Source organism: Pipistrellus kuhlii, unplaced genomic scaffold (genome assembly GCF_014108245.1).
Source record: "Pipistrellus kuhlii isolate mPipKuh1 unplaced genomic scaffold, mPipKuh1.p scaffold_m20_p_7, whole genome shotgun sequence".
In the NCBI taxonomy this organism is placed as follows: domain Eukaryota; kingdom Metazoa; phylum Chordata; class Mammalia; order Chiroptera; family Vespertilionidae; genus Pipistrellus; species Pipistrellus kuhlii.
The window spans coordinates 46,314,266-46,328,174 of NW_023425573.1; the positions used below are offsets into that span (position 1 = coordinate 46,314,266).

At 44.7% G+C, this 13,909-nt stretch overlaps 1 protein-coding gene across 1 annotated transcript in view; it reads left to right on the plus strand.

Annotated features, from left to right (window-relative positions):
* The first annotated feature begins 8,983 nt into the window (after window positions 1–8,983).
* DPP4 (dipeptidyl peptidase 4) overlaps window positions 8,984–13,909 on the plus strand; it is an 81,058-nt gene continuing 76,132 nt past the window's right edge. Inside the window, exons 1-2 of the mRNA XM_045575326.1 lie at window positions 8,984–9,123; window positions 9,668–9,756. Coding sequence (XP_045431282.1) covers window positions 9,118–9,123; window positions 9,668–9,756 — 95 coding nt within the window. The 5' untranslated portion in view covers window positions 8,984–9,117. The remainder of the gene's footprint in view (window positions 9,124–9,667; window positions 9,757–13,909) is intronic.

Sequence of the window (13,909 nt, forward strand, 5' to 3'; positions counted from 1 at the left end):
TCTTCTTGCTGCTTTCCAGGGGGTACATTGAGTGCTTGGAAGAAGCGTTTGTTTCTGTGTTCATGGCTTCGGTGAGTTCACTCCAGCCCAACCCTGCTGTAGGTTCTGGAAACACAAATATTAATAAAGCATGTCTGCTTCAGGGTAAGAGAGTTAGGAAGTCAACAGTCATTTTGACATAACATGGTAAGGGCAGTGATGGAGGTGCGTGCAGGGTGTATTTGGCACAACTTGTAAGAATCAGGAAGAACTTCTTCCAAGCACTCAAAATACCCCCTGGAAAACAGCATGGAGAAGAGAAAAAGGCAAAGATTAAAGTACAAGGAAAAGGCCCCCAAAGTACAGATAGAATGCCTATGCCAATCATGTAACCTCCCATCAAGTCTGTTCCTCAGACTGGGTGGAGTTTGAGAGTGGAGGTGGGTGGAGAGGTGGAGCCTCTGTCTGAGGGGACTGGTTTGAAGGGGATTTTGGGCTTAGAAGAGACAATGAAAGAGACCGAAAGAAGGAGGACATTTCCAGGAAGGATCCAAGAGGACTTTCTCACTAAAAACATCAGATCCACAGCCTAGTGCATTCAGGTAGCCTCTGGGAATTCCACTCTCCTCCCTCAGCCTCCTGTAAAAAATGCTTTTTGGGGACTAGTAACGGTTTGACCTGGGGTTTCCTAGCAAGCATACTAGTAGATGGATTAACAATTGTTAACTTGTTTGTAAGCATTATTATCCCAGTGATGGGCCTGATTGTTCACCAAGATAGTCTCGGTGCACTGTCTGCAAAGTAGCATCTCAATAAATGTTAACCTTTATTGAATCAAAGCTAAATATAAATAAACAGCTAGTTATACTCAAAATATTTTTTTGTTTTCTAAAATATATATCATATGTTGGATATTATAACTGTTGTAGTCAAATTGCTGATGAATGTGGACACATCATTAAATTTATTAAGATAGTATGGTTGATAAAGGACAAGATAAATAATGTTAAAACAGCCTTTGGTGGGGTTGGAAAATAAAACAGAAATCAATGAATGAATCGTGCTTGCTCCTGAAACATGGGAAGGAATAAATGAGAGGATTATCTGGGGTGGCTTTTTAGTCATGTAAGTTTTCATGGTTGCATCCTCACTTCTTATATGAAAATGAACAAAGACCATCTAACTGAGAACAAAAGCAAAGTCTGATTTTTCCAGGGCCTAATATAACAAGGACAGAGTACCCTGATTGAAGGGCAAGTGTCCAAGGAGAAAAAATAAAAAATTCAAAAAAACACACTTTTCTTATTTTCCAGAGTGGAGGACAAGGAGTGAGATCTGTTCAGCTTTCTCATCACTGCCTTGCCCACTCCCATACCATCCTCCCTCTTTCCTTCTTTCCAGTGTAAGATCTCATTTCTTAGAGGCCTCTAATTACAGTCCCCAAGAACACAGAAAAAGATCTGATGTTATTTTTTCTTAATTTATCATTTCACTTTTTTAATTTATTCAACATACTCTTATTGACTACTGATGTGTTTTAGGCAAATTATTAAGCAATACAGAGAGAAAGATGGGAAGAAAGGTAAAATAACTGGAACATTTCCAATCTTCATGAAGAGATAGTTTAGCAGATCTTATCTGCTATAATGGTGTTGGGCTACTTATGAAGTTATTTTTATTTGGCCTCTCATACATTCTTCGCCTTTATGTTCCCTGTCTAGTGCCTTAGGAGGCTGTAAATAGCATCCTCTATTAAAATAAGTTTGAGACTAAGATTAACAAGGCTCTTAAAAAAAAAATATATATATATATATATATACAAAAGGCCCAGTGCACAAAATTTGTGCACAGGAGGGGCGTGTCCCTCAGTCCAGCATGTACCCTCTCCAGTCTGGGACCCCTTGAGAAATGTTTGATTGCCAGTTTACAGGGTTGTGTCAGGGGGATGTGGCCAGCCTAGGTGGGGGTCCTCACTGGGGTGCCTGGCCAGCCTGGGTGAGGGGCTGATGACTGTTTTCAGGCTGGCCACACCCCCTGGTGACCCAAGCTCCCAGCCCCTCCTTTTGTTTTCTTTTTTTTTTTTTTTCAGCTCCTTCTTGAGTGGAGGCCAGGGCTGGCCAGGCAGTACGGGAAGCTTGGCTTCCTCCATCACTGAAGGCAATTGCTTACTTCAGCTCCGTGGTTGTCACCATCTTGTTGGGTTAATTGGCATACTCTCTCCTGATTGGCTGATGGGCATAGCAGAGTGATGGTCAATTTGTATGTTTCTCTTTTACTAGTGTAGATACATTTTATTGATTTCAGAAAGGAAGGGAAAGAGAGAGAGAAAGAGAAACATCAATTTGAAAGAGAATCATTACTCAGCTACCTCCTACACACCCCACACTGGGCATTGAGCCCACAACCAGGGTATGTGCCCTGACCGGGAATTGAATCATGACTTCCTTATTCATAGGTTGATGTTCAAACACTGAACCATGCCAACTGGGCAATAATAGTCTTTTACCCTCCACCTTTAATTGGGTTCAGTCAAGAAAAGATACTAGCAAGGTATTGAAGACAAGGGAAAAAAAGAGACCAAAGTATTTATTCCTTCTGCTTTATGTTTGCTTTGTGCTTTTGGTATTATCCCTCCAGGTCAATAGTTCATTCTAGGTGACCCCCACCTCCAAGTCACAGATACTTTATAGGGGCTATTACCAGAGAGGGTTGCAGGGGTAACTCTTACATTAAGAGTGACCTGCAGTAGTGGTGGTTCATTTATCCTGGTGTACTTAGGAAGAAAATAGATGGGCAGCATTCTAAACTATGGCTTGATTTAAGCACTCATAAAAATAACGTATGGTGCAGAAATCTCTCTTACATTGTTACAATATAAATTATGGTCTCTCATCAAGTCTCAAACTCGAATAACTTCATAGGCCCAGAATGCCTTATTTGAAATGGAAACCAGATCTTTTTGAGGAAGGAGCCTGCAGTGCTGCCACAGGACATACCTTCTGTCCTCTTCCAAGACTCCTCAGAACCACAGATAACTTAAAACTAAGTTTGAAAACGTCCTGTGAAATGGGACAAGCTGAGACCTCCCAGGAGTTCTTACATACCGGCCTTTGGTTTATACTAATTCTTGTGGAGCTAAAACACCACCATGGCTCAGCAGTGAATTACCACAAACCCAGTGGCTTAAAACAACACAGATTTCTTATCTTATAGTCCTGGCGGTCAGAAATCTGAAATGGGTCCAACTGCACTTCCTTCTAGAGCCCTGGTTCCCAATGTGGGGCCTGTGCCACAAGGGGGAGGGGGAGCGGCACAAGTTGATTTTTAAGGGGGACAATCCAAAAATGAGTTATTAACAGTGAATTTTTTTTGCATTTCTTATGGTTCTAGGGGCCTCATGTACAGCATCTAAATATATATTGTGACATATTGATGCATTTCAATTCTCTATTATATGGTTTGAAACTTTATTTGCTATTTTTTATATCACTTCATATTATTATTATTATTTTAAACAATTTCTTAGTGATTTCTTCCTCAGTACTTCAACTGTCCTTTCATTCTCTTATTTTTCTCTTTCATGGATGTCATGTTCTTTGGAAGCTTGTTTAGGCCAAGTTAATGGCCTTTTAGGCTTCCTCCATGTGAATGGGAGTTCACTTCTGAATAAGAATTATATGTCATGGGGGAGGGGGGGTGTATCAGGATTTTAGAGATACTTAGGTGGGGCATGGCCGAAAAAAGGTTAGTAACCACTGTTCTAGAGGCACCGGGAGAAAAATTATTTGCTTGAATTATCCAGCTTCTAGGGTTGGCCTGCATTCCTTGGCTCATCTATTCTCCTGACACATGGAGAGAGCTTGTGTCAGGACAGACCACATAGAAACCCCTGGCACTGTCCCACTACAACTATATGGTGAACCAAAAAAATACTGCATTTCTGGGCAAATACAGAGGTTAGTGTCACTAATCTAAAACTCTGAAATATGCAGGGGTGTTGGTTTCCTATCTCACACTCAATGAACTTTCCTGTTCAGCCTGTACAAAGTAAAATGGATTGTGGGAAACTATTATGAATCAATCTCAGCTGTCATCTCAGGTATGGTAACTTTACGAGGTCAAGCAATACAGTCCTGATATCTGAGGCTACTAAACTGATGAGCACTTTTTTCCCCCTTGAGTTTAATTAATAAAGAACAACATAAAAAGTGTGCCTTTACCTGGAAGAGGCATCAGTTTATTTTTACCATCTTACTTCAGGGCTAAGCCAACTCTCTTTCATAGTCTATTGAAAACTTGATCATCTTGATATACCATAACAGTGGTCGGCAAACTCATTAGTCAACAGAGCCAAATATCAACAGTACAGTGATTGAAATTTTTTTTGAGAGCCACATTTTTTAAACCTAAACTGTATAGGTAGGTACATTGTTATTAACTTAATTAGGGTACTCCTAAGCTGGCCTTTGCTAAAAATTCAAGGGTCCAAAGAGCCGCATGTGGCTTGTGAGCCGCAGTTTGTCGACCACTGCCATAGAACATCACATTGGTCCATTACATTGGTGCCATTATGCTAATTTGCCCTGGCGTACTTACGTAGCAAGTTCCTTAAATGCTTTAGTAAGATAAATGTGGACACGTGGTAGAGGATAAATCCCATGAAGAGGCACCCAGTGGTTTAGAATATGTCAGCATACTCCTGCTAAATGAAAGTCAATTCACTACACCTGTATGCCTACCACAAGATGAACAATGTTTGCCAGAACTCTGGATTTTGGAGACACCATATACCACAAATGGATGTGCCTCTCCAACCCATTTGGTCAGTAATTATAAGGCTGTCTGCTTTGAATGGAGCCTGGAGCAAGAGAGGGCTCCCTAGGTCCAGGCTATAGTGCAAGCTGCCCTGATACTGGGATTCTAATCACCTAGCAGACACAATAGTTGCCAGACTTGTCTGTGGCAACCAGAGAAATGTTATAGAGCCTCAAGTAAACCCCAATGAAAGAATCAGAGAGGATATGCTTAATGTTTTTAGAATAAAGTCAGGCCATTTAAAAAATATATATTTTATTGATTTTTACAGAGAGGAAGGGAGAGGGAGAGAGAGTTAGAAACATCGATGAGAGAGAAACATTAATCAGCTGCCTCCTGCATATCTCGCATTAGGGATGTGCCTACAACCAAGGTGCATGCCCTTGACCGGAATGGAACTTGGGACCCTTGAGTCCAAAGGCCGACGCTCTATCCACTGATCCAAACCAGTTAGGGCCCCAGGCCATTTTTTAAAACTGTATTCATTATCTATTGATATATAATAAAATACCCCAATCTTTGGGGGCTCTTCTTGGATGATGGCTACAACCATCAATGACTGTTTCACTGTATGAAAATGAACTTCTTCCTTTTTATTTTTGTGTCCTTCTTTTCCCTCTGCCTAGCCCACACCCCCAGAGCTGCTTCCTCAGAATTGTGTTTTATTTTAAAATGTTTTAATTAAAGCATAGTTACACAATATTATATTAGTTTCAGGTGTACAACATAATGATTCGACATTTACATACCTGACGGTGTGATCAACACATTAAGTTTAGTAACCATCTGTCTCCATGGAAAGTTATTACAATAGTATTGACAATATTCCCTGAGCTGTACATTGCATCTCCATGGCTTTTTTTTTTTTTTTTAATAACTGGAAGTTTGTACCTTTTATTCACCTTCACCTTTCTCAACCACCCCCACCCCCTCAGCTACAAGGTTTTGGTAGAGACTGAAAGCATGATCATGGAACACCAAGCATATTGTTAGGGCTATCATAACAAAGTATTGCCAAGTGGGTGGCTAAAACAACAGAAAAGTATTGTCTCACTGTTCTGGAGGCTGGAAGTCCAGCATCGAGAGATTGGTAAGGTTGCAACGTTCCTTCTGAAGCCTATGAGGGAAGGATGTGTTCCACGCTTCTCTCCTTCGTTTGTTGAAGACTGCCTTCTCCCTGTGTTACTCTCATCATCTCCTCTCTATGTGTGTCTATGTGTGCAAATTTCCCCTTTTAGTAAGGACACTGGTCATACTGGATTAGAGACCACCCTAATGACTTCCTTTTAGCCTGATTACCTCTGTGAAGATCCAATCTCCAAAGAAGGTCACTTTCTAAAATAGGGGTATCGAACTCAATCAGAGAAGGGGCCAAAATCTAAAATCCAGCCTAAATCGCGGGCCGAATGGTTTACTGAACAGTCATAAACTGTCATTGTGATGGAAACGCAGCGGAGTGCAGTGATGACAGTGCGGTGCGGGCCACATTGCAAGGCCTGGCAGGACGGATTTGGCCCGCGGGCCTTGTGTTTGACACATGTGTTCTAAAATACTGGGGATTAGGAGTCCAACATATCTTTTTGGAGGAGACACAATTCAACCCATGATAACACGTAACTGTACCATCTGAACTACCCATAATAATCTGATCGTTACCTGATCCACCAAATGATAGCTGGGCCGGTTCAGCAGCAACCCATTATTAAGTGGAAATGGCATCTATAAGCTATGGGAGATAAACCCAAGTGTCCCAAGGACACAAGAAGTTCACATGGAGCAGAGAATTAGGAATCCATGATACCCACTTCCACTGTTTCAGTGTCTCTCCCTCCACATATCCCTGTGCTCTCATGGGGAGTACCATATAACCAAGCAACAGAGTAGAGAAAACAGTGGGCCTTATTGCAAAGTAAGTTGGTACCAGCCATTAAGTCATCACAACCCCTTCTCACGGATACCCTGAAATAGAAAGAGAAATTTTCCTAATAGACAGAACTTTGAGTAGTACATCTGTTTTTCCCATTTTTGTATGGAAAGAGAGATGGCCTAATATAAGATTTCACTGACTCATAAGTGGTGGCTAATGTGTTGGCCAGCTGTTTCCTAGAGACTTTTAAGAAACAAGATTGAAAGACTGGTGACAGCGGTCTGAGTGAGGGAGATACGTGAAAGAATTTTTTTGAAGTGGGCATCAAATGTTAAGACATGTGTCTTTTGCCGTGGCCTCCACAGAACTAGATGATAAGTTCCTCGGATGGCTCCCTGGTGTGGGCCTGGAGGTTACGCACAGGCTCAGTGCATGCATGTCCCACCCCAAAGCTGTAGCTTCCTTCCTCCATTGCTGAGTGTACACATTGGTGACACTGAGCTCCCAATATGGCACTCTTCCCTCTCGTCTTTGTTAGACGTTGTGTTTCCACCGCTCCGGCCCACAGGCTCCAGTAACAATATGGCTATTGACACACTTTTACGGGCAGTTGGAAGAGGGAGGCGGGGATGGATTTGAGAGATTCTGGTAAACGCAGAACTGGTGAGGAACTGGTGAGGAAGTAAGTAAGAAGAGGAAACCTGAGATGAGAAAACCTGAGATGACTAACGTTTTCAGTTTCTGTGACGGGAGACACTTTTAATGAAGGTGGAGGTGATCAGGGAAGGGTGGGCCGAGGGTATTGGAGAAGACAGAGTTCAGTGTGAGCCTCAGGAGGTGGGTGTGGATGAGTGTACATACGTATGTATCACAGGCATAGTGGTCAAGAGGGGAAATGATCCGTGATTGCAGAAGCTAAGTCTGGAATGGAGATAACTATTGTAAATTTGAATTTATTCATAATCATTTTTTGTTTTTATTAACTTTTTATTGATTAAGGTATTACATATGTGTCCTTATATCCCCATTGCCGCCCCCCACCCTCACCCCCCATTCATGCCCTCTCCCCTCTGGTGTCTGTGTGTTTTCATGCTCCATAGGATTTGGCATTTTTAACTACGGACAGAGAGGCTTTGTTTTTCCACAGCAGTGAGCAAACTGAAGAGGCTTTTTAGAAGGTAAAGAGTAGCGCATCCTCAAGAGAATGAGCAAAGAGGGGGCCCACACACAAATATGTACCTGTGTGTTTTATACTGAAAGTGCCAAGTGCACAGACCTCTTCTGTCTTGTTCCACTTTTCCACTTTGGCTTCTAAAAGAGTCTGCTGCATCGCAGTCATGCACATGTTAGTGAAATGGATGGAATAAATGGGAGGATGTGGAGATGAATGGATGGACGGATGGACGGATGGATGGATGGACGGATGGATGGATGAACAAACCAACACATGAACCTACAGGGCATAATGGGGATCTGGGAAAAGGCAGAGCCACGCCTGACGGTTTTCTCTTCTTCAAATCTTCTTTGCAAGACTGAAAGCTAAGCGGCCCTCCGGCCAGTGGTTAAGAACATGGCTCTTCATTCAGACTCCACGACTTCCCAGCTGCGAGAAGGGGCCAAGTGGCTCACCCTCTCTGAGCTTAGACTTCCTTCCTGTAAAACAAACACAGCAAATGCTTAGAGCAACGCCCCGGGGGTGTGGTGGGGGTGGGGTGGGGAGTAGTATTATTTTTGGCATCTTAATGAAAAGGTAAGCCTGCAACACAAGCCAGAAATTCCGTGTTGAGGGAGACTCCAAATCCTCAGCCTCCAAGTTTCATTCATAGGTGAACAATCACCCTCTCCCTCACTGTGCCACCCAGAACCTTAAACATCCCACACCTCCCCAACACACCTTTCACTGGCTAGAGGGAGAGCGTCCTGGGTTTCAGTGGCATCACTGTGCCTGCTGTTCTGCTGAGCCAAGGCAGTAAGTTAGTGGGTGAATTTGCAGAGCCCCATGCCCTCTCTGGGCTCCGCACATCCACGCGAGATTGCAGGAGCCCAGCTCCAACGCTCTTCTCATAAAACAGACCCTGGCCCAGGGAGTCGGCGGCTTGGAACGCCCCGTCGGATGCCGGGCGCCTGCATAACCCCCCATAGGGGTCTCACACCCGCCCCCCGGGAGTCACCCTGGCCGCCGCCCCGCGCCCCGCACAGCCCGGGGGAGGTGCCTCTCTGGCGCCCCCGGCCGGGATGGCAGTGTCCGCAGGCGCCTTCCCCCGCAGCCTGTCCCGCAGCCTTTCTACTTTCTACTTCGCTAATGTTTAACTCGGGGCCGAACCCCGGGAGCGCCTAGTGACTGCGCGGCTGGCGGGGCGCGGCGGAGCTGCACGCGCGTCCGGGCGGCGAGTCTGACTCCTGCCGCCTCCCCGCTCCGGCCGGACCTCCGCTCCCGGGAGCCGCCGCCGCCGACCATGAAGGTGAGTGAGTAGCGCGCCTCCCGCTCCCCCGGCCCCGGGGTCGGAGCTGTAGGTGCCTGTCCACCAGACTCTCTCCCAAAGGCTCCCCTCATCCCTCGGAGCGGACCCGGGGCTCCTGTTAGGCGGCAGCGCGGGGCCGCCCTCCGACAGGTGGAGGGACTTTCTGGGTCTCCGCTCTCGCTCTGGGGCGGCGGGGTGGCGGCGGGGTTCCGGCGGGGTTCCGGGCTGGACCCGGGGCGCTCAGAGAGCCACCCAAATACGCGCGCCAGGCTCTCCCTAGGCTTCTGACGTGCGGGCGGAGTAGAAGCAAAGGGTAATGTGCTCGGAGGCCACAAGTTCAAGGGCGACCGCTCTTCCTACCTCCCACTGGCTCGCTCCAAACCCTCCCAGATCACCGTAACACCCCCACCCCCACCCCATCCCAGCCAATGCGCGCCCACCTGGAAACCCCGATGCCAGCGGGGTGCAAGCCCAGGTCCTCCTGGCCCCCTCCCCAGCCGGGGCAAAGGGCTTGAGCTAACCCGGCTGATCTGACCGCTTGCAGACACAGTGGAAGGTGCTGCTGGGACTGCTGGGGACTGCGGCGCTCGTCACCATCATCACCGTGCCCGCCGTCCTGCTGAGCCAAGGCAGTAAGTGTGTCACTTTGGGGAGAGATAGGACAGTTGGAAACCGGGATCTGCTTCTGTTTAACCACCGGAAGGGGGACGAGGATTTTGGTCGGGGAGCTGGGACCCTTGGGACAGACAGGTGGTAGCTGAGGGCCCCAGATGTTGTGTTGCTGCTGTTTCCAGGGTGGCAGTTAGATGGACTTCCGCTGTTGATGATGCAGGAGCCTTGCAGTCGTTTCATCTATAACTTCTGAGTACTTCCTGAAATTAGGGGAGCTGGGTGGGCTGGGATTTATTATTATTATTATTATTATTATTATTATTATTATTATTAAATTAAACTTTTAAGTTGTTGTGGTCCTCCAAGGAAAGGAGGTAGTGTTTAAAGATCTCAAACGTCACATGGGTGTCGGGGAACGAGAAAACAAGCCCCAACATGCAGTTTGGAGAAGACAGAGCCCAGGGCCCCAGGTGGTTTCCCTCCAGGAATGGTGGGCATCCCTCAAAGTTGGGATGCGGGAACATGACTGACCACTTACAGACATTATAGAAGGAAGTATTTCAGAGTGAAGTCATGAAGCTGCTATATATACTACATGATATACAGAGAGGGGTAGATTTGGTGCATTCTTTCATTTAAAGCCACCTCCATTTCCTTCAGCGTGGCCAACTGCTCCAGTCCAGTCCTAGCTCTTAATATAAAACATTCGTATAATGGAATACACTCTATTGATGTGAGCACACGAGAATAACCAGGTTGGGTCTCCTCGGCCCAACTTTCCTTTTAAATATTTATTTTCATTTCAGTATTAACACATGCTGGGCAGCTAGCTGAAGCATCTACTCTGGGTGGTGTAGTCAGCCAGGGTGTGTGTACATAGTGCTTATATACGGAGGATGTGTTATCCAGGTTTCTGTGCAGAATTAGTTTATAGATATGCTATCAAAAACCATGTTTGCCCAGCAACTTCAGTGCCAGGGCAAAGGTGCCCAAGGTTAAATAACTGAATGTGTTGACCTATTGATAATGATTTCACTAACTTAAAGCAATGGGTGCTACCATTTTAGACTGTTAAATGTCAAGCATCGGTCCACTCACTTTGGACTCTGTTGTGAACTGTTGAACTCTAACTCTCTTTATAAAATGATACTTTGTACATTTAAACAACCACACACACAAAGCCAAAGGATGAGGTCATCCATACGAGCAAATATTCACATCTTACATTATGTTTCAGGCACCGTACTAATTGCTGCAAAGACAATGATTAAATTTTATAAATATAAAGATCTCTGACCTCAATAAGTTCATAGTAATTTAGTGGGAAACAGACATGCAAACAAATCAAAGTAACCAAAACGTCACTGAGGCCGAAACCCATTTGGCTCAGTGGATAGAGCATCAGCCTGCGGACTGAGAGGTCCCGGGTTCGATTCCGGTCAAGGGCATGTACCTTGGTTGCGGGCACATCCCCAGTAGGGGGTGTACAAGAGGCAGCTGATTGATGATTCTCTCTCATCGATGTTTCTAACTCTCTATCCCTCTATCTTTCTCTCTGTGAATAATCAATAAAATAAATATTTTTTAAAAGTCCCTGAGGCACCACTGTTGTGCAGGAAGGATGGGTAAAACTGTAATTATCAAAACTTGCCCTAGGACATGACTTTGATAAGCCACTTGAGATAGGCAGTGAATGCCCTGGGGGCTTAGGTCCTGAAACTGACTTCTGGGATTTGGTGAGAGTAAACCAGCGTTTTTCAACCGCTGTTCCGCGGCACATGTTGCCTGGTGTGCCGTAGGTGCAGACAAGACAAGAATTTTATAATTTTTCACTATTTTGTTTACTTAATATTTCATAATAAAGTAATATAAAATACTTTCTTTGTGTTTATTTGATTCCTATTCAAGAGAATTACTTTATATATAGTCAATATAGGCACAGAGTTAAATTTTTTAACATTTTCTAATGGTGGTGTGCCTCGTGATTTTTTTCATGAAACAAGTGTGCCTTTGCCCAAAAAAGGTTGAAAAACACTGGAGTAAACTATTGGTGTTTTGTTTTGTTGAGTCACTCCTGAAGCCCCGGGAGGGGCTACCTTATCGTTTCCCTTAAGGAGTACTTACCTTTTTTATGCAAATGAAATTTGAACAAATATCTCAAGAACGTCCTCTCTGATAGGAGCTTCCCCAGAGAGTCACATCTTCACCTCTGGCTGTGACTCAATGGGACAGGTCCGTGAGGCTTGAGCACACTGCCCGGGGGTTAGAAGGATGCTTCTGCAAAAGTATGAGGAAAACTCTTACCAGGAGCTTCCTCTGCAGGGAGGCTTAGTGGTTAACTTCAGGTTCTGGAGGTAAGGTTTTCTGGAAAGAAAGTGAATGTCTTTTGTGTCTACACGGAGATACAAGGTCACATGCTCTAATCTGGGATTGTAAAAGGACTCTTAGCCGGAGAGGAAGGTGGGCAGCAGGAAAAGGATATGATTGTAACCTGTAGGGGAAGAACTGCTGGAGAATTCTGGGCATGCCTGAACTATTGGGCATGACTGTGGGAAGGTAGGTTTTAGTGGAGCGAGGCTGGAGGGAAATTAGGGAAAGTGTCCCAAGAGACTGGTGGTACAGACCAGAATGGGGAGGCTATATAGAGCGACGATTAGACTTTGATCTCTGGGAATGTTGTGGGGTCGAACCCTGGGTTCAAAATAAGACCACCGGAGGCTGATTAATTAATGAAAAAAAGCAGGCAAGGATTTATTGACTGGCCAGGACAGCCACAAGAGCACCACACGCAGGTGGACTCCCAAGGTTTCAGGGGTAGGCAATTCCTTTTAAAGGTTTAAACCATAGGAATTTTCCTTTGTTCTAAATTCTAAATCCTAAAGACTAAATTCTAAAGACTGGGGACAGCCCGCAGGGTTGGTTCCCACTCACATCGTGCTGGATATTGGAATGTGGCCCTGTCTTGCAATAGCAATAACACAGAAGCAGAGCCCAGTGTTTTCTATCCCTGAAGCTACTGAGTCAGTGGGAATTAATCTCCTCTGCCTTAGCCTCCAGGTCTTCACCTGGAAGCTGACGTATGTACCCAGTGTTTTAATCAGATGCAACAGCCATACTTAGCAGGGTTAAAATTCAAACAGCAGTTTTTACCAAAGTATGGTTGCCACTATATTTCAGGGAACACAAGGAGTAAGGGGAGCGTGGCTAAGGACAACTCTTGGGAAACTAGGAGGAGATGTGGTTTCATTTTGTGCTTTATTTATACCACCACTGAACTTGTCTCCTTCTATATATTTTTAAGAATATGTTTTTCCATTGATTTTAGAGAGAGATGAAGGTAGAGAGGGAAATATTAATGAGAGAGAAACATCGATCAGCTGCCTCGTGCATGTCCCCTCCTGGAGATTGAGCCTGCAACCTAGGCAGGTGCTCTGACTGGGAATTTAGCCACTGAACTCTTGGTGTATGGGATGATACTCAACCAAGTGAGCCACACTGGCCAGGGTTCCTCATATTTCTTACATGGCATTTACACTTTACATATTTGAGGAGAAAATGGAGCTCACCTTGTTCCAATGCCTGCCTTGCCACAGAATTTTCACTAAATCAGCCATACCTTTCCTCCGGCTCTGCTACTGGAAGGGATCACATTATTCTAAAGAATCCAGAGCCCAAGAAAAGTCTTGCAAGTCGTCAATCTAGGTTTAAAATCAAATACATACCTGGAAGGAAGAGAGGAGGTGAGGCAGGAGAGTGGAAATATAAATGGGAAGGAAAGGAAAAAAGAGAGAAAAGGAAAGAATGAAGGAAACACTTGATAGAAAAACAAAGCAAAGTGCTAGATTATGTGGAAAGTAAAGAAATAAACAGCCAAAAGTAAGGAGGAAGAAATTAGCAAACACAATTTCCTTCCCTGAGAGGTTGGTTTAAGAGAAGGTTAAGTGTTTCCATATGGAAGGATGACTTCAGCAGAACTAGACACACCCAGAAGGGGTGAGGGAAATGAAGTGGGGGGTGGAGGGAGGGAAGCCTACTTAATACTAGTGTCATCTGTATTTTAGAATAAAAACTCCTTGATGTCAGAAATTATGCATTCACTAAGCAAAATTAAAAGTTCACCTCCTTTATGTATAATAAAGAATTGTATTTTGTTTTAAATTTCAAAATGTCCTAC